This window comes from Gallus gallus, chromosome 2 (assembly GCF_016699485.2).
Source record: "Gallus gallus isolate bGalGal1 chromosome 2, bGalGal1.mat.broiler.GRCg7b, whole genome shotgun sequence".
NCBI lineage: Eukaryota > Metazoa > Chordata > Aves > Galliformes > Phasianidae > Gallus > Gallus gallus.
In genome coordinates, this window is record NC_052533.1 from 45956865 (window position 1) to 45979804 (window position 22940).

General features: G+C 40.2%; 1 protein-coding gene and 1 long non-coding RNA gene across 11 annotated transcripts; one reads left to right on the plus strand and one right to left on the minus strand.

Annotated features, from left to right (window-relative positions):
- Positions 1-33: 33 nt before the first annotated feature.
- Positions 34-21404, minus strand: STARD3NL (STARD3 N-terminal like). Of its 10 annotated transcripts, XM_046931394.1 has the most exons (10): positions 18919-18991; positions 18174-18486; positions 12925-13104; positions 10080-10376; positions 6602-6679; positions 4764-4841; positions 3081-3134; positions 2838-2955; positions 1362-1460; positions 34-103 (listed from the first exon to the last, which is right to left on the minus strand). In XM_046931394.1, the coding sequence occupies exons 4-10, from the start codon at positions 10302-10304 to the stop codon at positions 51-53; spliced, it is 705 nt and encodes a 234-aa protein (XP_046787350.1). In that variant the 5' UTR covers positions 10305-10376; positions 12925-13104; positions 18174-18486; positions 18919-18991; the 3' UTR covers positions 34-50. The 10 variants fall into 10 exon arrangements, with proteins under 10 accessions (XP_046787350.1, XP_046787349.1, XP_004939579.1 ...); XM_046931393.1 differs by lacking the exon at positions 12925-13104 and having other exon boundaries at positions 18354-18486; XM_004939522.5 differs by lacking the exons at positions 12925-13104; positions 18174-18486 and having other exon boundaries at positions 18629-18991.
- Positions 21405-21756: 352 nt separating this feature from the next.
- Positions 21757-22498, plus strand: LOC121112221. The gene is made up of 2 exons (XR_005856401.1): positions 21757-21943; positions 22301-22498. It is a non-coding gene; the product is annotated as an uncharacterized LOC121112221 (long non-coding RNA).
- The last annotated feature ends 442 nt before the right edge of the window (positions 22499-22940 follow it).

Here is a 22940-nt window from a genome sequence, read left to right on the forward strand (position 1 = left end):
AAGATTATTCCGGTGATACGCAGAGGAACTTACCTGCTTTTCCATATTTGCTATACAACTGGTTTTTCACTGTCTTGTTTTTCTTCTGAGTCTTCATCAGATCCTAAGCAAGAAGAGAGAAATATTACTATTCATTTGAGAAAAGAAGTACTGATAATAACTCATCATGCCAAGGAATATACATTGGCTCCACTCTTACTTCCTTTTATACTATATTCTGCTGTCAGTAGACAGCAGATATAATTCCACCCATAAATCTCAAGATAGACTTCACATCTTTAACTAAAATACATTTTCAGTTTTAATCATTAGTCACTATTTTTAAGCCACATTACTCCAAGACATCATGCTACTGCATAAAATTCTAACACTTTCCACATGAATAAGACTGCACATGCATGTGGAATCACAGAAACATTTCTTGACTGTATGCTGGCATAGCACAGCATTACAGACAAGATTGCTTTAATGCTTTGTCATCCCTAGATGGAGCTCTGAGTCACTTATTACACCAAGACACTCAGCAACCACAAAGGCAGCCACTAAATGAGAAGAATCACCAACACTTATTTTTCTACATCGCAAGATGGGCAAAAGCATCTGCAGCTACATGTGGATATTACTATTTTAAATATACTGCACAGTAAAGCAGAGCTTTACAAAATAGGTTTCTATTTTAGGGTAAGAAGACTAACATGGGATCGTGGGGTTCACAGTAGTTCAGCCCATTAACTCAAAGAAAGTACTAATTTCCTTGAAATGCCTGCAAACACATTCCTCAGTATTGCAGTATATCCATTTATTGTTGGCTTACTCACCTCACAGCTCAACTGGAACAAAATGCACAGTACACAGACTCAAGGTATAATTAATGCTTGCTCTCCATTCAACACACTCAGCATTTCACACTGAAGAAGCTTTTTGTTATGAGAAAGGAGCCTCTGACTGAAACCTCAGTTGGTCTTTTGAGCAGTTTCAAGTTCACTGCCTGCCCTAAAATACTGCAAAGCTCTAAGTTCAGGCTGGATTAAATAATGTAATGCTGAATTAACACTACTGCTTAGCAGACAGAGAGGGCAGAAAAACAGTAGCCACCTCCATTCAGTTGCTGCCCCATTTTCTTTGAGACTATCTTTTTTCTAACGCCTTCAGGACAAGTCAGAAGACTCACTAACAATCTGTATTGCAATTCATTTGGTAGGTCTTGAATAAAATGAATTACTGAATAAAATAATCTTTCACTTCAGGATTGTGAAGTACACTCTCCATTCATCCTCCGCCCCCTTACACTATGAAGAGGAACAAATATGCAGAAGTTTAATGCCAATAAGAAAAATCTTCACAAATGCAAACATAATTACCTGCTACAGATTCAGGAGGAGAATAGAACTGCCCATCAGACAGGACTCCTGGGTGAAGGAGAGCTGCTCGTTCGGAAGCACCCTGCGCTATCAAAAATCCTAACAGGATAAGAAAAAATCCAGACATCATCTCACAGCAACTTAAATACCAAGATCAAGCACCTTAAAGACTGAGGTACTGTATTAGCATTAAAAAACTGTTGATCTAATGTGTGGTTTCTGTAACTTCAGGCAGTTAAGGAAACACAATCCAGCAGAAGAGAGGTACTGTACGCAAGTTAAGGAATCCTTCCTTCCACTCCATGGAAAGGCATGGTTAAGATGTGAAACAGTGGTTCTCCTCCATTGGTGCAGATTTTTTTTTACAAGCATGGTATGCAAGCTCTTGGTCACTGCTGTTGAAATTGCATAGCTACTAGTGGTGACTATGTTGAAAAACAATGTTTTGTAGCTGAGAGTTCCCTCTATCAAACAGTGTTATTTTGCTCTTTGTATCTGTTCTAGTTGCCATGGAAATAAGTAGGAGGCATAACTTTCAGAACTACCTACATGCTTATATTTCCATTCTGTCCAAAAGAGGAAAGATAACATCAGGTCAGAAATAATGGAAGATATCCTGAGTGGGTTTTAGCTTTACATCCTCCTCAAAGAAGGAAACTTTTAGAATTGGAAATCTCTACCAATGGAAAGAAGAAAGAGAAGTAAAGGGATTGATGTGCAAAGACTGCTTCAAATCACTAAGAAATAAAGGCATCCACACCCACGTAAACTTACTGGTTTACCCAACAGGCAAACATGCCCTTCCAGTAGTGTTTCAGACTATTTCAGGTGCTGATACACCAATAACAGGTTAGCTATACAATTATCCTCCTGCTGTTGAAACTAACAAATCATCTGTAACAGAAAACTATGCTTTCTCCTCCTCATCACCCAAGAAAGGCTCTCTTTCAACTAAATCAACGGGTTTTCTCCTTTTAGTTGAATACATTCAGTGACAGAAGGCCTGCTGCCTTATCTTGAATTCATACTTGCTCTGGTCTCATTCTATGCATGAAGCAGGTTCTCCACCATAATTTCTTTGTTTTTCCTTTTCCACCTCAAAAAAGAGTCAGCGAGAGAGTTAGTTATTGTGTCTCTTCTTCCTAGAAGAAAAGCCAGCAACTTATTCTAAGAATTACCCAGGAAATATGCTATATGCCCAAGTCAGTTAAATTTCTATGTCTTAAGCAAATTAGATATGCTCTTAAGTACCTGACAAATACTGGTCTGGCCCCTGCAACTTTAAACTTTACCTGCCTAAATAAAAATCCCACTTCACTGAAGGCATATGTTCCCTTCTAGAAAAATTATGCCACATAATTAGATTTTTTATACAACTGAATTTTTTTTGGAAGCTGAAAGATGCATTCTTTTGCCAGACAATAGGGGACCAAATGTTGCCAACTTCAGTGACTGAGGGAGACAATAGAAACTTACTGTTTTCTTCTTCAGCTTCTTGTGGTAACACTTTGAAGTCCAAGAACCAGGTTTCAATCCAGGCAAGTATAAAGGATATGATGGGCAGCACGTAGCCAAAAGCACCCTGTGAGAACAGCTAGAAGAAAAAAAAAAAATACATATATATATAACATTATAGAAATTTACCTGAAAAAACTTGCTTTAAAAGCAAACAAACAACCTTGACACAGTAAAGCAAAGATGTGATTAGAATATAGATACCTGTGAAATAATTACTTTTGCTAGTAAAAAGGCACTGGTCACCGCTGTTGTAAACTGAAAAAAAAAAGAATAAGAACAGTTAAGACTAATAATTGGATTTACTTTCTCAACTCTGCCATTATCCGACAGTTTCAATTTGAAATATTTATCAACAGAAACATCATAGATTAATAAATCCTATCTAGTGTTAAATAAATAACTAAAAGTGTTATTAAAATAACCTTGCTATTTTAGCCTTTTTAATACAGACAGCTCCAAATGTTGATTTCCATACAGCAGGTAGGCAGGGACTACACAGATGATACACTGGATAAACTGTGATCTTACTCTACAAGGAAGATGCAGTATTTTCACTAACTCACTTAGATTAAAAAAAATCAGACAGTAAATCTAACTAATTGGGAAAAAGCAAGCAATTGCTCGAAATGCTTTTCATTACCATCCAAATCAAAGTTTTCATTTCAAATAACAAAATATCTTTGCACGAGGAAACTTGAATTAATATTTTAATTCGTACGTTCATATTATGGAAAGTAAATCACTTGAGGCTCCCTGGAATGGTTTAAAACTAGGAGGTGACAAACAAGTACCTAAAAAAACCAAACCAAAACAGAAAAAGAACAGTGGACAAGCATTATTCACTTCAACAAGGCTTCTAACTGTATGTGTTTAGGCCCAGCAAGTCTTTAAATAACGGCAGGACCAAACTACCATCTGGTAAGCACAAGGAGGATTTTAAGACCAACAGCTTCTCCAAAACATTCAGTGCAGCTTTATAGATCTATTGCTTACCACCATGATGGGTTCGCTCTCATAACCTCAAAACCAACTGTTCAAGTTGGAGGATGTCAGTGGAAGAAATAGTCCAAAAGTTACATTTCTAAGAGAAAGGATTCTGAGATGTGTGCACGTAGAAATAATAAAAAGATCACAGAGCAGCAGTTATTACGTATGTACTCATATCGTGCTAATAGCGTAAGTTCAAGAATATCATGATGCAATCTTAGACTGAAGAAACTATATGCTACTCCCTTGAAGAAAGTTATATTTGAACATATGCATTTACCACAGCATAAAGAACATCTAAGATTGACAATGTACTGAGCCAGTAATATATGCATCATATTATATGCCACAGTATTAACTGGAAGTATGAGTTCACCATTCTTTCTCATTCACACAGTACAACTGCACTAAAGATATTCATTCCAGCTCACTCAAAAGATATATATAATTGACTACAGTTGTCAAGAACTTCCTTTCTAAGAAGGGACGCATAATCAATATTCTGTAGCAACTAAAAATGCGTGAATTAACATGTAGCTAATCCTTGGTACAACAAATGCCAATTAGTTTTTGAAATACAATTCAATATTTCCAGTGCAAATATATTTCAAGCGTTAATTAGTAAGTCAGATGTTACAAGTGGTTACAACTACCCATTCATATTGGATTCAAAGTTAGTTTTCAACTTTTATTAACATGACACCTAACAAGGATCACATACACTATGCTATTAAATTCTTGTCTTCAGACTTTAAATCTTCCTAAGCATTTAACCTGAACGAATTTTCATATATACCATCAAGATGATTCTTAACATACAAACATTAAGAGGCATCTAAAAATTTGCCTGTTTGATCCATTCTAGTTGAAACTCCATTATGCTTGGCTACTACTCACAGCTATTGCCCACCAATGGCGCAGTCTGCACATTGCATATGCAAGTATTAACACCTTAAATCGAAAGACTGCCAGTAGCTATAGAGAAAGGAAAAAAATATTTGTTGGTTAATTCAGAACAAAGAAGAACCACAAGATTCTCAGCTCACTAAAAATACTAACCACTTACAAAACAAAACAGGACAATCAGTTCTACTATTAAGAAACAAATCTGAAGGTGGGTATAATATAGGTTTTCCATTTTTAAAACACAGAGATGACTGTATCATTCACATGGCTACACAGACTCATATTTACAAGCATGTGCAACTGCACAAATATAAATCAGAAATATAAGCTATACAGAATACGATCATTTTACCCAAGTGGAATCTAAGCAGTTAAATCTAGATGTAGTTAATCCAGCAAATACCTTGAGCATCGCTATCCATCTTGCTGATCCTACTAGTATGCTACTACTATGCAACAGTATCGTTAAAAACCGTAAAGACTTCAAAAATGCAATGGTATGATGTTTATTTAACTTCTTTAGTATTTACTGAAATGTTTCAGCCATCAATTATTCTTTATGAAGATGCCTGCAGAATCAAGCTACTCCAAATTTTCTGCAGTAAAGATGGCTGAGTTCAGGATTTCTAGGCTAGAAAATGAAATCAATAGCAGACAGATGAGATTACTGAATCAGGGAACCTAACCCTCAGTTTGCCTGCATATTCTCTGATAGTAGATTCTTTTAACTTACTTTAAAGGATGTGTTCAGAATTTTTAAAATGTGAAAAAAAAAAACCACTCAAAAATGAGAAGGGATCTGGGACAGATATTGCCAGAGGTACAAACCCATTTAGTATTATGCAAATGTGTTTCAGAAGGTATAGCAGAAAGAGAAGAAATTCTGTACAAGCCCACAACTCATCTTGCAGAATTTGATGATCTAGTCCCTTCCCAGGGAATAAAAGTCAATTATCTGGCATTAGAAGTATTTAATCCTTGGTTCAACTACAGGACGACTTCCAGAGAATTAACATTTACAGATAACTTTTTTTCCTTCTTTCTGAAATATGGTACATCACAGAAACCTGTCAGCTAAATAACGATGAGAGAAAAGGAGAAATACAGTTTGCTGTCTTCTGACATTTTTGTATCCGGTATCTCATTCCACTTGACTTGGCAAATGGCCCAACACAAAAACCAGAACAAGTTTTTACATTGCAACTTTAGAGCTACAGCCTTGCTGAAGGACAGAAAAGTTTCCTGAGGCAGAACAGCCCCTTCTGTGCACTTCAGGTGCTTATACACAGGGGAGGAGAAACACACCTAATGGTGTACTAAAAACAGATAACGTTAAAAAATCCTGTTTGAATTAAAACACAGAAATCTGAAAAAATCTGACCTACACAGGCCAATCTGGTAACAAGTCTCTCTCATTGCAACAGACTTACTTCTGTGGAAGGACAAAAATGTCCATTTAAAGAAACCGATGTTACAGTCAGAGGAGCACTGGCATTCACCTCTTAATAGTCTCTCTATGTTACATCAGTCTCATTCCTGACTGAGTTTTTCCTACTTCTTCCTTCTCTCAAAACAGAAGATTCAATTTAAGGGTGCCAAAGCACCTCTATTGAAAAATTCCTTGAGAACCTGCTGCTTAAGGACTGGGCAACTCCTAGACAAGTGACACATGGCACAAACTCTTCTGGTTTAAATTAGCAAGAAGAGACCAACTCTGTCACAGGACTCAAAACAGGAAACATGTGAGGGAGGAGGAAATTGGAAAACTGTACTTTTGCTTCCCCCCTGCCCCCCCCCCCCCCCCCTTTTTTTTTTTTAAGAATACTTACAAATATATCAAAATATGAAGAAGAATAGTCATAATGTAGAACTTCTTTCTTTAAGGTAGTCTCAATGCCTCCCTTTACCTACAAAGAAACAACATGCATAGCTTTAGAACAGAAATTACTTCAGCCAAAAACACAGATGTAAAACATTAACATAGCAATTCCTGATCGACATACACATGGATCATTAAACTAATCAGAAGAGATACATGCTAAGAAATCAATTTCAAATTATATTCAAGAAAAACAGATGAGGATGCTTTACAATTTATCACTGTTAATAACCTGTGCTATATAAGCTACATTTCAGACTGTCTTAAAATAAAAGCAAACAAGTTGTTGAAGGTAGAAGAAATTAAGTGCAAGTTCTCCCACACAAATTCATTAAGCATTTTGTGTCTCAGAAGAATATAAACCTCTGATTAGAAAAGCCACCCAGAAATTAGCTCGTCAGCCGTAGGCTGATGAACAAGTGATACTAAAAATCTCTTCTGATTCTTTAGCACTTGAATTCAATCAAATTCATATAACTCATATGCTTATAATCCATATAACATATATATTTTCCTCAGCAATATATGTGCTACATGTTCCCAGAGAATTGAGCAGAACAAAAGAATACTGTCAAAGGCACAGAAGCTGTCATCATTAGTTATTTGTAGGAGAATGGCCTAAGACACGTTTAATTCTTCCATTTGTTTGAGGAGATTCAAAACTGCATGTCCTTAGCCATGTATCTTTCAGATGGAAGTGCTCACGATCTTTCTGTTCAAAACGGGCTACTAAGAAAATAATTTAGGTTTCACTGGGTCAGAGACCAAGAAGAGTGTATCTTAGCAAGGAGTGAAGAACTTTTATGTCCATATTCCATTCCAAAGGCAATTTGTTTTTAAGATTAAATTAGATAATTAAGCACTGTGTAACATAGTTATGTAAAAGCACTGGAAAACAACAACAGAAAGCTTTGAGTTTGATTACCATCACGCTTTCAAAGCAAAGGAAGCACCACAGCATCCCACAACACATGCTCACCATCTCCAAGCAGTACAGTGTACATACTTTCATATTCTTTCCTCAACTACACTGCTGAATATTTTAGAACTTTTTTTTTTTTAATTTCTTCCTGCTGCTCTTCACACCAACATTCCAAGTTTATTCTTTTTTCTCCTCTCCCTCCCCCTCTGTAGATAGCTGACAATTGCCTAAATATAGCTTTCCATTGTTTGCTGGTCTGCGTCAAGCATGACCATTTGTTTCCAGCATAAATAAGGAAGATTCTAGTGAGAGAGAAATGGTGTGTATGTTGCTCATAAACCCTTGGAAAGTATTTAGGAGGAAATGGATGGGAAGATACACACAAATTAATATACAGAACACTGCTGTATTTTACTTCAGGTCAATTTAAATAAGGGTTGGCTGGTCTTTTCTTTCTCTCCACGCTCCGACATGACATCTCAGCCCTCTCCTACAGGATAAAGAAACTAAAGAATAAAAGCACAACACATCAGCATTAGCTGATGAGTGAGTTCTGAGACAGTTCAGCAACCTGTTTTGCATGCATAAGCACCACATTAACACAAGGATGAACAGAAAACCATGGCAGAATTGATTCAGAATTCGCTCAAACTACCAATGAAGCAACTCTGTGCTTCATTGCAACAGCAATGAAGTGTTTAAAAATAAGTTATGCTTAATAACAAGTGACAATAGGAAAGTCATGTTTACAGTAATTCTGGCAGTAATTCTGAAGTCCCAGTATGAAATCATAGAATGGTTTGGGTTGGAAGGGACCCTTAAGATCATCTAGTCCCAAGCCCCATTAGCTACGTATCAGTGAAGAACAGTCCTACCACAATGCTACTGAACTTCCCCACAAACAAAAATCAGTAAAACAGAACAAAAAAACCTAACCATACATCAGGTACCAGCTGACTTGCAATATTATGACTGAGCAAGGAAAAAACTTGTTTTTCATTCTTGTGCACATCAGGCACCATAAGGCTCAGGGCTCACAGCAAGTGCCCCTTGTTTTTCAAGGGGCAACTGCTAACTGATCTAGAGTTATTCCACAAAGTTTTTCACAAAGACAACTGCTAACTGACCTAGAGATGCGTAATGCTACAGCGTTCCAAATAGATCACCATGAGTTCGTAGCATTTCCTACACTCTTAAATATTCCAAGAGCAATAATATGAAAAACTGTACTCAACAAGAATTACAAAAGTATATTTTGCTCCTCCTAGTCAAACAAGCTCTAAAGAAACTAGCTTATAAGGAGCAAAAAGAAAGCATCAGAATGCAATGTGTTGGTTCTTCTGAGCCAAGCTAACTCTACACACTGGATACAATAGCCTTTCCACCCAGCAAGATAACAGAACTTGTAGTCGCAAAACTATCATTCAGGCAAAGTTTGCTTTCTCAAATTAAATCAGGAAGTATATTATTCATTATATCAAACTGTTCAAACAGTCACCTCTTGAAACTTCATCATATCAAATCAATAATCAACATAATTTATCTTGTAATGGGATGATAACAAAAAATGTTTACTCAACATCTTTGTTAACTAAAGAAGGGACACCTCCCATTTTCCACTTGTGCCTTTTCCTAAATACACACTTCAGATTACAAGTTTCAAATCCAGTTAAAAAAACTGGATGCTACTATCAAACAATAACAAAACTTCTGTCTTATTTACTTCTGGGAATTTCACAAGAACCACCTTGTTTTCCAAATTACAAATGCTGGAGCTAAAAGGCAGAAACTGTGGAAGCTTATGTTGTTTGAATGTGTCCTACCAAAAACAATGTATATTACACTAAGTTCATCTCAGATATATCACTGTAAAACAAACATGGTGGCCACCGTAAGTATTTTCCAGGGACTAACACTTTACTTGCTGACTCTGAGCTACTAAGTAAAATAAAAACACTTGAATCCTAAGAAAACTAACACTTGCCAAACTGTCACAACTACCTACAGTAATAATTCTTGTTTACTTACTCCCTGAAAAGTTCGCTGGACTTTCAGTGTTTCCTCAGCACAGTTCATAGACCACAGGAACATCAAAAGGTTTGATTATATGAATCACAGAATGGCCTGAGTTGGAAGGGACTTCAAGGATCATGAATTTCCAACCCCCCTACCACAGGCAAGGCCACCAACCTCCCCATTTAATACTACACCAGGCTGCCCAGTGCTCCATCCAACCTGGCCTTGAACACCTCCAGGGACGGGGCATCCACAACCTCTCTGGGCAGCCTGTTCCAGCACCTTACCACTCTCATAGTAAGACAGACCATATGTCCAATGACTGTAAGTAGATGCAGCTAAGCAGATAAAAAATTCATAAAAGCTTAAAAGAATGAAACTAATTTCAATAGACACAAGTAGCATACAATTGGGATAGAAAACTTATTTACCACTCCTGAAGTGAATAAATAACTGAATAAAGACCAAGCGAACAGAAAAGATAACTCACATTTAATTCTATTATCCACAGCAAAGTTATAAATAAGAGATCAAACGTAACAAATAAACAGAAAGTCCTTCTGACATCCGATATTCCCTTCTTCTCTCTGACATCATAGGACTCAATCCTTGCCATCAGGTGTGTTGGGTTGATGGAGTGGACATCTCGCAAGGACGGGCAGGATTCCACACTGCTACTGTGAGCATTTTCTGCATCATTTGGCACCCGATTCATCCTGGGTTTGCTTAGAGTAGTCCTTTCCCAGTTTCACCATCACTAGAATGCTGATCCATATAGGAACGATTTCTAAATAAAAAAAGAAATCTGTGTTAATCAGCAAAGCCCCCAAATTCCACTATGCAATTTCATCTTACGTTGTCAAGTTTCTCTCTAGGTAAAGTTTCAGGGTCTGACCATCCTCATGGTAAAGGAATGTTTCTCAGTTGCCAGTCTGACCCACCCTGGTGCAGCCCTGTGCTGTTCCTGCCCTGCCATTGTTGCACAGGAGCAGACCCAGCACCTCCCCCTGCTTCCCCCTCTCAGGGAACTGCAGAGAGTCTCCTCCAGGCTGGGCAGCCTGAGTGCCCTCACCCCTCCTCACAGGACACATTACCAGCATATCCAGACCTGGCACTACCAAAAGATTAGAAGTCCATTAGAACCAAGAGGGCTACAGTAAACATTCTATAGAGCAAATAAACCACTAGTGAGTCTACAGACAAATTCAGCTGCTATCACATCCTATGTTGCCAGACAGAAAGAAAACTATGCGACTTAGTGTGGTGAAAGGCAAGGATGACTCTGCTGACTTCAACACTCTCTTTAAAAAGATTATCGTGTTCACTTCTGATAAAACTCAAACTGATGGCTATACTACATGAGAAACTTCTTCCCAAAAAAGCTCCTAGGAGTTAAGGTTACCAAAGTTTCAAGAAAATGCACAGAAACATTATTTTTATGCAAAATACTTGGAAGAATAAGCTATATGTGCTGCAATAGAAATCATGTCAGTGGGGTTTCTGTAACACTGTGGGAGCAACTTCTTGAAACTCAAGAACAAAGCTCTGTCTCTTCCTGTGTGGGCTGACTTTCAGCACACCACAAAATGGAAACAAACCCTTCCCACTCTTCCATCCCAAGCAGCAACAGCATTCCAGCTTCCACTATGCAAGAAAACAGGCAGAGAGAGCACAGAAGAAAAACAAACAGGCAACTGTAACACAGCACTGGACAAACAGGAGGGTATAGTGACGTGTGGGAAAAGGAAAGGTAGGGAAGGGAGTAGTCAGTGCACATACATCGCTGCTGAGGGAAAGGCAGACAAGCCAGCAATTGCTCACGTGTAGGTCAAGTCACACACACAACCTTCAGGCAGCTTTTCTTGGGCTACTGCAGGAGAACAGCAGCTGGCCTGCCCCCTGACAGAAGAGCCTCGCCTCTGGTTGCTGGGAAAGAGCTGGCCCAGGCAAAGCAAGCCAGCACCAAACACCAGGTCACTCAGGCGCACAGCTACAAGCTGAGCCAAGCACAGGACCAAGCACATGCACAGACTGCCATCTTGCTCCAGCCTGGGAATGGCTTTTCAAATCCAGCCCAAGTTCCTCTGGCTCTCAGTCACACATCATTATCTTTTAAAGAGATGTGAGCAAAGCACCCTCAGCCTGAGAAATTACAAAGTGGGAATATGAGACTGAGTTTCCAGTACCATTACATGGAAAAAGAGTAAAGTTAGAAATTATACTGCGTTCTCTCTTGCTTCAAGATCCTTCCAAGTAAGTTTAGCACAAGCACCTTCACTGCTGCCCAGCTCCCTCTCCTGTTAGCCCAGCTTTTGGTGCCACGATTGGTGCAGGGCCTTCCCTCAGGAAGCACCAGCCTCAGCTCCGTTACACATGCAAGACATACACTGATTAGAAATTATAAACACTGCTCAGCAAGTGGAGAAACTTGGAAGTTTAACTCATACCACATTTCTGCCTTTTTCTTCTTTAAAACATACTTATACAAGGGAAGTACTGAAAGCACCTGGAAGTTATACATTAAGAACATGAACATGGGATCATGTCACACTGCTTCTCCCCAGCTGTATCGTACTGATGAACATCTTCAGTAAATAACTGCTTTGCAAGCCCTTCTATACCTCTGTTCCAAATACCAGGCATTGAACCTTCTGCAATTCATATTTATCGGTTAGTTTGATAATATCCATGTGTTATCTAAAGCAGCTGCCTATGACAGCAAAGCCCATCAGGGTTGGGGCTGTTTAGTCTGGGGAAAAGGAGGCCTGAGGGGAGACCTTGTTGCTCTCTGCCTGTATCTGGAAGGTGCTTACAGCGAGAGCAGGGTTGGTCTCTTCTCACTGGTGACTGGTGGCAGGACAAGGGGAAATAGCCTCAAGTTGTGCCAGGGTATGTTTAGGACGTTTAGGTTGGGTATCAGGAAACACTTCTTTACAGAAAGGGTTGTTAAGCACTGGAATAGGCACCTCAGGGAGGTGGGGAGTCACCATCCTTGGATGTGTTTAAAAACCATTTGGATGTGGTGCTCAGGGACAAGATTTAGTGGTGGGTTGTTAGAGTTAGGGTAGTATGGTTGGGTCGTGGTTGGATTTGATGATCTTTAAGGTCTTTTCCAACCTGTGCTATTCTACGATTTAGCCATAGATATTCTATGATTTAGCCATTCGCTTTGCAAGGAACCATTTCATCACAGTACACAGGAAAGCTGAGAGGAAAGAAGGTTAGCTCATAACATCCTCCAGGAAACCGTGTCTACTGCCCAAGGATTCTGAGTCACAAGGAAAACTCTGAAGAAAGCTCCACCATGAATTTCCTCCGTAACAGCAGGTTCGCACCTCTCTATCTCGCTGGGAGCTTAGCGAAAGGTCAAAGCATTTAAGAGGGAAATATTTTGTCTTGAGATAAGAATTCGCCTTAGGAAGTTGGCGATATACTTTCTCCTCACATCTTCTGACTCCAAGGGATTTTTTTCTTCTTTGCTTCTTAATGGCACACATTCACTTCCACTCTAAAATCTAAAATGCAAAGTAGCAAAGTTTTATGTATTTAAATTGAAAAACCTTATTAGAACACTTGCTAGTTAGTGGTCATAAGTGAGGCTTTCAAATAGAGAATTAAGTTTAAAGCTTACTCTAAGAGAACAAAAAATGTTACCCTTATTAACAACATTAAGTAGTGTGAGGGAAAAGTAAAGGAGTTTGTTACATTTAGAATAACTGCACTCCTTCCCTGCCCTCAAGCCTATTGAAGAGCTATGAGCACAATGAGAACTATCAGGTTATATGTAAAGTCGTTGCCATTATTTTCACTAACACAAGCAAATGGCACACATTACACATGCATCAGTTTTATATACATCTTTGAGATGCATGATTGGGGGTGGTACTTTTCTACCACTATAGTATTCCAATTCTTCCATTCTACTGTACTTGTTTTAATTTATTTATATGCTTGCCATATTCATTAATCACACATGAGCACCAACACAAACGTTTTTCTTTGCAAGTGAAAAAATGAAAACAACAAGAACAGACAACAGAACTTAACTGAGATACCAGAAATGATTTCAGGAAGAGGAAAAAAAAGCTTACTTGAAAGGCTATCGAGATCCAACAGATGAGAAGTGAAAGTGAAAGCATCATGCGAAGGCAATTTTAGGGTAAGAAAACACTAGAAACACCAGCCTAAAAATATCAGAGGACTCCACTCAATAAAAGAGAAGCAAAAATTAACCATATGGATGTTGAAGACAAATGAACAACAACAACAACAAAAAAAAAAAAACAACAGCGACTGACATTTGGAAAGAAGACTGAAGATGCATCATTTTCATTGACACGTGACATTATAGTCAGCATTCAGGTTACATTAGATTATCAAAAGGCCCAAAGAGAAAATCATCACTGACAAAATTAAAAGCAACTGCTTCAAATCAATATTAAGTGGATTGTGTCTGAGGATCAGCAAGACAAAGCTCATGGCTGCACAGCAAACCAAGAAGCCCAGGCTCTGGAAAGTGAAACTGGTTAGTCTGAACCAACACAAATGTACCAAAACCAACCCAAAGCTTAATGCTAAAAAAGAGGGTACTACAGACAGCAGTTCTGGTAACTGCTCAGAGCATAGACTGTATTCCCTCCAATAAAAAGTATGACTTCTGTTGCTCATGACTTTCACAGCATTTGATTTCCTATATTTCATTTGTTTGCTGCAGCTCCCCTCCTCTCCAGCTTGATGCTCATGAAATTCCTGCAAACTAGTAAAGCACACCTTCCTACACTGCAGGATAAGGCAAATCAGCTCCACAACGACTTCCATGTTGTCCTACTCCAGCAGACATCTCATCTACATACAGTTATGGATATACTTCATCTTACAGTCCATCCTCTATACTGAGATCCAAACCAGTTACTGGAGGGAAAAAAAGCATTTACATATTGTTGCATTCCACAGGCACTACACATTTCAACCAATGTAAAACTGAAAAATTCAGCTGATGCGTGCCCACAAAATTCCTAAGTACACGATACTGTGAGTAGCTCTTTGGCAATAGCCTGGATGTCCAATGAAGCAACACAGCAGGAATTATGAGCTACAAATAAGCCTTCAGTTAGAGGGGTGGGACAAAACATTTCAGCACACAGGAAAACTCGGTTACCTTTGCCTGAGCATTCAGATCTAGAGTAGCTCTGTTTGTGAAGCTCTTACGTATCCGAGTCAAAATAACTTTTCTTATTCAATACACAAAATGGATACAATATACTTGAGTACAGCTTGCATAGCATACAAATTATTGTACTTACAACACATATACTGATGAACCTTGAAAATAACTTACAAGCAGGATTTTGAAAGACATGCTACCAAGCAGACAGCTGGATGTTAGACTAAACGCAAAGCAAGAAAAGTGACTACAGGTGTCCTGTCCAGAAAGCAAACTGAAACACAAATGTGTTGTTTAGCTAGCAAGATTCATATTTTGTTTTGCCAACTTCCTATTTTCTTCCATATGGGGTTCAATTTTTGTTTTCTACGAAAATGATTCCATAGTTTAATTGTAATGCTATTTACTTAAGAACTGTACTTGAAAACTAACTTTGATTAAAGAAAACTCAAATGCTAGTTGTGTTTTGGTTGAAAGACGTTCCCCCAATTTTCTTATACTCTGATGGTGATCCAACAAAAGTAATAGGGCAGCTGCACACATCTCACAGGCACGCTGAAGAGGGATTTACTCAGAGCACTGGACAAAGGTACTGAAGAGTGCAGGACAGAGTTAACAAGCTACACAGAGAAACAAAAAATCAGTCAAATTTTTGGGTCAGTAGGACATTTGAGGGAACAAAGTCATTTTCCCCTGTCCCATGAGTGAGTTTAACATTCAGAAAGTCAAAGCAAAGTACTCCAACCTTGGACTGATTTCTCCCTGCCCTGAAAAATGCTGCCATCCCTCCCTATCATTTCACTTCTTGCTCTACAAGAGCTGAGAAAATGGCAAAGAGCTTGTAAATTTGGTATTGGCAATGGCTTGCTTTCATTTGCTTCCAACTCTGTGCTCCTTCCTAACAGCACATCCCAAATCTATGACGTGTAACATGACGAAGAGCGGCTTTGTGCCTCCACACAGGCATGCTCAAACTAGACTTGGGAACTGGCTCGTGAAAGAACAGCTCCTCGGATTTAAACCAAAGCAACTTAGAAAATACACCCCATGATGATGAACTCATGAGACACTTGAAACGTACCTGTCTGGAGTTCAGCTTTTGTTTAATCAGGAGTGTGCTCTTAAAACACACAACCCTATTCCATTTAGAGAAAAATACTACAAAATGACAAATAAAAAGGATGTGTTATAATGCGTTCCCAAGTTGGGACTCAGATCTCATTTCCACTCGGGATATTTAACCACCTCAAACTAAAAACTAGAAGCACATGCATTTAATCCTTGTTAGCATTAACAGGATCTGGAGGTATTCAAAAAACATATCGATGTGGTACTTTGGGACATGGTTTAATGGGCAGTATGGGTGGTAGGAGGAGGGCCGGGCTAGGTCATTGTAGAGGTCCTTTCCAACCTTAACGGTTCTATGATTAAGTACTTAGAACATATAAAGAGCAAGCAATTTAGTTACAGAATTGATTCCATTTGAAACCAGTACATTCCAGCTGATAACATTCACTGACTCAATTAAATAATTAGCAAAGCAAAGTGTTGGCTTCTTTTTTTTTTTTTTTTTTATATATCATCTTTTCTTTGGTTTAGATGCTATGAACTTGTCTTGCCAATGACCTGAAACTACCTCACAATGTCACAGTTAAGACCAGTCAGCTCCCCACTGCTATCTTAATGAATGTATACAGCACTTTTGTATGTTTTATGTATACATATACATGCCTGTAACATACAATAGCTGTCCACAGTAGGAAACTCAAAAGCCACTGATATCTTCAAAATGTAGAGAGAAAGAGGTAGGGAAGAAAACTGGCCTAAAAGGAAAATAGTACAAGGACAGAAAAAAGACAATTAACCTCCAAATCCAGTCTTAGCTTGTCTAAACCTTTTCCTGCTCTCTGAAGGTGACTCTGTAGCCCACCCAGCATCAGTTCTCACTGAGAAGCTTACTTCTAGGTATTGATAAAGTACATGCTTTATCAAGTCAGCATTTCTCAAAATAAAAAACACAGCCCTTTAGAGAGACCAAACATCAGATGCTCATTGGAATATCAAGCTCACTATTGGTTTATTGCACAGGACACTTGCGAATGTTTGCTTGTTTTCTCTAACTGAACAACAAACTCGTGCCCCAGGGCTGCTATCCAGGTACTACAGGCACAAGAGGAGCTCCTCCTGCACTAGCAGAGAACTCTGGGACTCTTCCTGAAATACATCAGGCATTTTACATACCAGTTAGAAACACTCAGGATTCCATCACCTCCACAGTAACTACTGAACAAAGTGGTGCGAAAGTTTCCTCCATGAAAACTTAATCCCTCTTCAGAGCTTTTAAGAAATAGTATTTTTAAAAGCTGATATCCATTTTAAAATACAATATACTCAAATACAAGTTTGTACAGTTAAAAAAAATCTGACATCCACATTAAAATACAAGATGAACTTGTGTAAGATTTTTCATTTGCAATTCCTATTTGATGGCTCTTGTGATACTTCTTTATGCTTTGAAGAATATTCATTCTCTTACTTCAATTTTAACCCTTAAAATGCTTCAATGACGTAAAGAAATAATTACCTGGTTCAAGCAGCAAACACTAGCAAAGATGTGTATCTGAACCTTTAGCATAGAATATTTCCAGCAAGCTTCCACATAATTCACCTAGTTCTTCTGTCTCTGCTATGTAAATGTTAACTCCTGACATCTGCAGCGATGCTGTTTGAGGGCTGCAGTTGGTGACTGAGTAGCTGACCTTACATGTCAAACATGATGACTATGAGCTACACATACTGGTTACTTACTAAGACCTTTTTTTCCAACCTTTATTTCTAATATTGATTCCGGCTGAATTTAACACAGCGAAGCATAAAGGTAGTATTAAGAAGCTGTCTTTCAATACGATTGGTAAGAATTTCAAAACAAGACCAATTTTTTAGCTGATAGTAAAATGAAAGTACATTCAAGAAGCAATGCACCTATGACTCTTTAAAGTGACTCAGCTCTGTTGTTGGAAGCTGCTGGCTGACTACGTGAAATCACAGTCTGCTGCTGTCACAAGCGTCACTTACCATCACTACCTCACCAACCTCTTCTGCAAAAGCACAGGTCATGTTTTGCTCACTCACTTCACTCTCTGAATGAAACCCTTTAATTCTGCCTACTAGGAATGATGCTTGACCCTACAGCACACTTCAATAATGAAGTTATTAAAGCATCTCTATAAGTACGGCTGTCTGACGGCATTTCAAATGGTAAAATCTAAATACGTTCCTTCAAGCGAACAAAGGTGTAGAATAACAAAGTTCAGAATCTGTACCATAGGACAGGCCACTGGTATGTTACCCAAAGTATCTGCCACTGGACACCTATCAAACAAAAAAGATCACCCAGCACCTGGCCTACTTACAACTCACCAAAAATCTGCTAAAAACGACAGGAATCCTCCCCAGTTATACGTGTTCTGACAACACTGGATTGGCTAACGCTCCTCCAAGACATCAGGACTTCCACAACGAAATGACAGCGTTCATTAGCGACTGTCGCTCAACGCAGCCCTCTGCCACACCGCAGAAGCCAAGGTGACCAACACACACCGCACAGCTGACAGCTGCAGGCCTCCCCGCGCAGCACAAACCCCAGCACCGCATGCCCCCGTTCGCTCGCGCTGTCACCAGCCAGACACGCAGCTCCCGCACCTCTACGCAGACGCCCGTGCTGCGCTCGCCTCTCGGAATAGAGAAAAGAAAGACAGAAAACGTGAAGACAAGCCGACAAACCACCAAAGCAGCCCACAGCCCCGCACGCCCCCCGGGACAGCCCTCCCTCCGGCGGGGAGAGGAAAGGGGGCCGCCCCCGCGCCGCGCGTCACCTCTTCTTCCTCCTCTTCCTCCTCCTCCTCCTCCTTCTTCTTCTCCTCCTCCTCCTCCTCCTCCTCCCCTCCTGCCACACCGCAGCGCGGAGCCCCGGCAGAGAAGGCCCCGAGGGCGGCGGCGCGCGCTGCCCACCCTCCTCCTTTCCTTCTTTCCCTCCCTCCCTCACGTAGGCGCGGGCCGCCCCCGCCCAGCCGCGGCCTTCTCGCCGGGCTGACGGCTCCCGCCGCGCTGCCCCCACTCCCTCTGGGAGTCTGGCCCCCCGCTGCCGGACGGCGACACATCCTACCCCGGGCGCGTCGCTCCGACCGGAGAAGATCCGGCCGCGGCCGAGCAGCGCCGCAGGCCCCGAGGACCGGGGGGCGGATCCAGCAGCAGGAGGGCGTGACTGACCCGTGTGGCTCCGCCCCCGCGGGGGTCCGCCTTCATGAGCGCAAGATGGACGCGGGAGGTGTTGGCGGGCTGATCTGGTTGATCTCTGTTGTTTTCTCCGAGCTCGGGCTGTGGTGCTGTCTTCAGCTCCCATCTTACAGCTAATTATTTTATTTTTGCTGTTACGGTGCTGCGTATCGTTCTTTAGGAGTTCAAAATTACCTATCCTCCATTACCAATTCTTCATCACACCAGTTCCTGTTTTACTAATGGTGCCAATTTGCTTTTTACTGGTTCCTTGTTGTGTATCCTTGAGATAGAAAACTTGGATTGTTGTGCCTTCACTTCTTTTGCAGGCATGAATTCCTCAATCTAGTTTACGATCAGCATTGCTTTTTTTGCCTCCTGACTCCTTGAAGGCTTTTTTCCCATCAATACCAATTTTATTTTGTCTTTCCACTCCAACTGAGCTTTTACTCCGTAGTGAAGGTTACATGTTGTCCGGTTCTGCTGGAAATTACACCTCAAGACAACACCAAATCAGACCTCATCAGGATGCCACACCCACCTCGTGATAGTGGCTAATGGCCATCCTGTAATAGCTAATCCACTTGGTTCCACATTACAAGCACTATGCTTATGGCAGAATTTTTGTGCTAATTCCTCATTGCATAAGAATCACGTATCTCTGAAGTCTTTAGGCAACCAGGTCTCAACATAAAATGACACGAGAAGGAGTCAAAAATTGTGGTGCAACACTAGTTTACCTGCATTGCTATTAGAAGATGTAATATGTTTCAAGAAAAAAAAAACAGCCTATTAGCTTGCTTTAGCACGCTCATTTCAGTGGTAGCTTTATTTAAAGGGGAATACCTCTAAATGTTAATGAATCAATCAAAACAAGCGGCAAAGCAGATTATCTGTCACTGGCCTAAATTCTACTTAAGCTCCTGCATCATGTTATAACAGAGTTCTTATATTTACACAGATTAGGACAAGACAATCCGGACATGATTGGAATCGCTGGGAGGATATGCGGGAAACCCAATCATCCAGGCAGTTAATAAATGTATTCTTCCCTTTGGGGAAACATGTTCTCTGTCCTTATGGAGGCCCAAAGCTTCTGAAATGCACATATATGTTGTAGTGTTTGTCTGCAGTTACATTTTAATAAACGAATGTGCAATGAAAATCTGCTCTGAAGGATATGCATATGCAGCTATCTATCTCTCAAGAGAAGGAAAGACAGACATTCAGCATGGTCGTCACCCTGCTCACCCTGGCTGGCTCAGCAGAGTACCATGCATCTTCAGGGAGTTCCATGCACTACTGCAGCAACCAGAAGACCAGGCCAACCTGGAGCTGGAACAGAACTGAAAACAAGAACCCTAACCATTTATTGTAAACAACTTTACAGAGGATAGTAGCTAAGGTGAATCTCTTCACCTTTGTCCAAAAGAGCTGGAGCTTGCAACAAAACGCCCTGTTCAGTGCTGCTGGTGGTTGATGAAAAGGGAGAGGAATCAAATGAGCTGTGAGGAGAATCTTGCAAGATCTTTTTGTTACAAATTATTTTTAATCAAAGACTGTAAACATGCAATCAATTTCTGCCCTTTCATGGAAACACGGAGCCATAGAATATCTCAAGTTGGAGGAGATCCAACAGGATCACCAAGTCCATTTCCATAAGGGACCACCCAAAAATCAGAATATATGATTGAGATCGTTGTCCAGCTTGGGGCTGTGAACACTGCCCTGGGAAACGTGTTCCATTAATGACCATCCTCAGTTGAAGAACCTTTTCCTGATGTCCAACTGACCCTCCCCTGCCACAACTCCATGCTGTTCCCTTGGGTCCTGTTGTTGTCACCAGAGCAGATATCAGTGCTGGCTCTCTGCTCCCCTCATGAGCTGTAGGCTGCCGTGATGCCTCCTCTCATCTTCCTCTGCTCTGGGCTGAACAAACCAAAGGACCTCGGCTGTTCCGCATACGTCTTGCCCTCTAGACCCCTCTCAATCATCATGCCCAAAACCACACCCGGTGCTGGAGGTGAGGCCACACAGCACAGAGCACAGTGGGACAACCACTGATGAAAAAGCATCAGCCCTCTGTCACTGCACGCTGAAATAAATGCACATTTAAATGAAGTGTGATTGACATTTAGCTGCACAGATTAGCAGCATAATTTATGAAAACATATGAGAAGGCGCTGTTAATTAGGCCTTGTGTCTGGTTATCAAACTACAAGAAAGTGTAGTGTTACATCTTGGAACTGTAACCGAAGTGAATAAATACAGCCTGGCCTTCAGCGTGCTAAGGCCTGTGGCGGGCTGTATGTAACCACTAATGTCACAAGTGAATACTCCTGCATGCACCTGACCAATTTTTTCCCTTAAAAGAAAATAAATGAAATAAATGGGATAACCATAAACAGCTGAGACTCAGGCCCCATATACGCATGCGTGCACAGAACCAACCATCTCTTTAACGGGTAAAAGATCTCTGCTTCCTTCTAGGTGGCCTATCGCTTCTCTTCTGTTGGTGTTGTCAAAATGCTTTCTTACACAATTTTGCTGGGGAGAAAACAGTATTTGTTCTGCTTTTTGTGCTCTTTAGGGTCTGTGGAGGGTATCCTAATGAACGAAGAGCTGTTTCAGTTTCTTCTGCTTAAAGACTTCTCAAATAATTCAAGTAAATCTAAGAAAGCATTTTTGGGGGGGGAGGAGGGAGGGGGAAGGCTTTACTAAGCTTTGCTAAAAATCCTTAGTAATTAAAGTACTTAGCACAGTATACCAAGGCCAAGTTTTCAGATCTGCTGAAATCCCAAGAACTGAAATATCTTCTTGTTCATCCTGCACAGTATTGTTGTTAATTTCAGATTACCTTGGTGAGATATGTGACACCTCAATTTTTGAAGCTTATGATCAACTTCTACTCCTGGGTAAGAAACTGGGAGATTTATGGATTTACATTCAATAACCACTCTGGTAAACTCAGAAACATTAAATTATATGGAAATTGGCTTTGAAAGTCTCTGTTTATGAACAGATAAAACCGATCAATCTCATGATTGTAATGCAGTCTGCAGAGAGAATACACTGCAGTGCAAATTTGAAGAGAATGAGCTGAGTGAAGCCTGTTGATAACAAGCTCATTTTTCTAGGCTGTTTGGTGGTATTTTCCTAGCCCTCCGTAGATCTGATTATAGGGAGGGACAGACAACATTACATCATGTAGGGAAAAACTATGCAGTTTCTTAATAGTGCTTCACTAACGAAAGCATTCCTCTCTGTCCTAGTGCTGAAGTTTGCATGTACACAGAGAATGAAGTGCCTGCTTCTCCCTCCAGAGGCACAGAGCAGGTTGCACCTGGCTCTCAGTCAACATTCCAGTGGAATTGTCACCTTGGATTGTGTTCCCATGCACTTATTACAGGGCATTAAGGAAGGAGTGTCTGCAGTCTTCTAGAGCAAGCAAGCGGAAAGAGAAGCACAAGGTCAGGACTCAACGTTTACATCCTAAAACCTTCCTCTTTTAGTATCCCTCTGCTTCTACGTAAGTTTCCATTTTCAGTCTTCAGGTCTGTTCCTCAGTAAAAAGTGTATGGTAATAATAATAATAGGTTTTTCAATGTAATACATAGACGGCAACCAGAACAGGATAACATGTATGTGTTTTTCTTAACACTTTTAGTCTCAGTTTTATATTCTCTCTCCCTGTGGAAAGACAATTAGGGTTTTCTTCTCTGAAGGCTGGAGGAATTTATATTCCATATTCAGAAGACAGTTGATAGATAGTAGCTAAAATCTAATTAATGTCACGGATGTAAATTTCTTTCTAAAAATCTCTTAAATGCAAGCAGGATTCCTCAGCCTTAGGTGGCAGCAAGAAGGGCACCAAATAGTGTCAAATAAAATCTTCTTAATGGTTCCCTTTAG

Excerpts from the sequence above, each read along its gene's own strand:
- STARD3NL (XM_046931379.1), bottom strand. The coding sequence starts at position 19,155 with ATGGGAGCTGAAGACAGCACCACAGCCCGAGCTCGGAGAAAACAACAG. Across the intron at positions 3,135-4,763 it reads GCCATTGGTGGGCAATAGCT|TTTACAACAGCGGTGACCAG; the intron begins GTGAGTAGTAGC and ends TTTTTTTTTCAG. Across the intron at positions 1,461-2,837 it reads AGAAGCTGAAGAAGAAAACA|GATTTTTGATAGCGCAGGGT; the intron begins GTAAGTTTCTAT and ends TTATCCTGTTAG.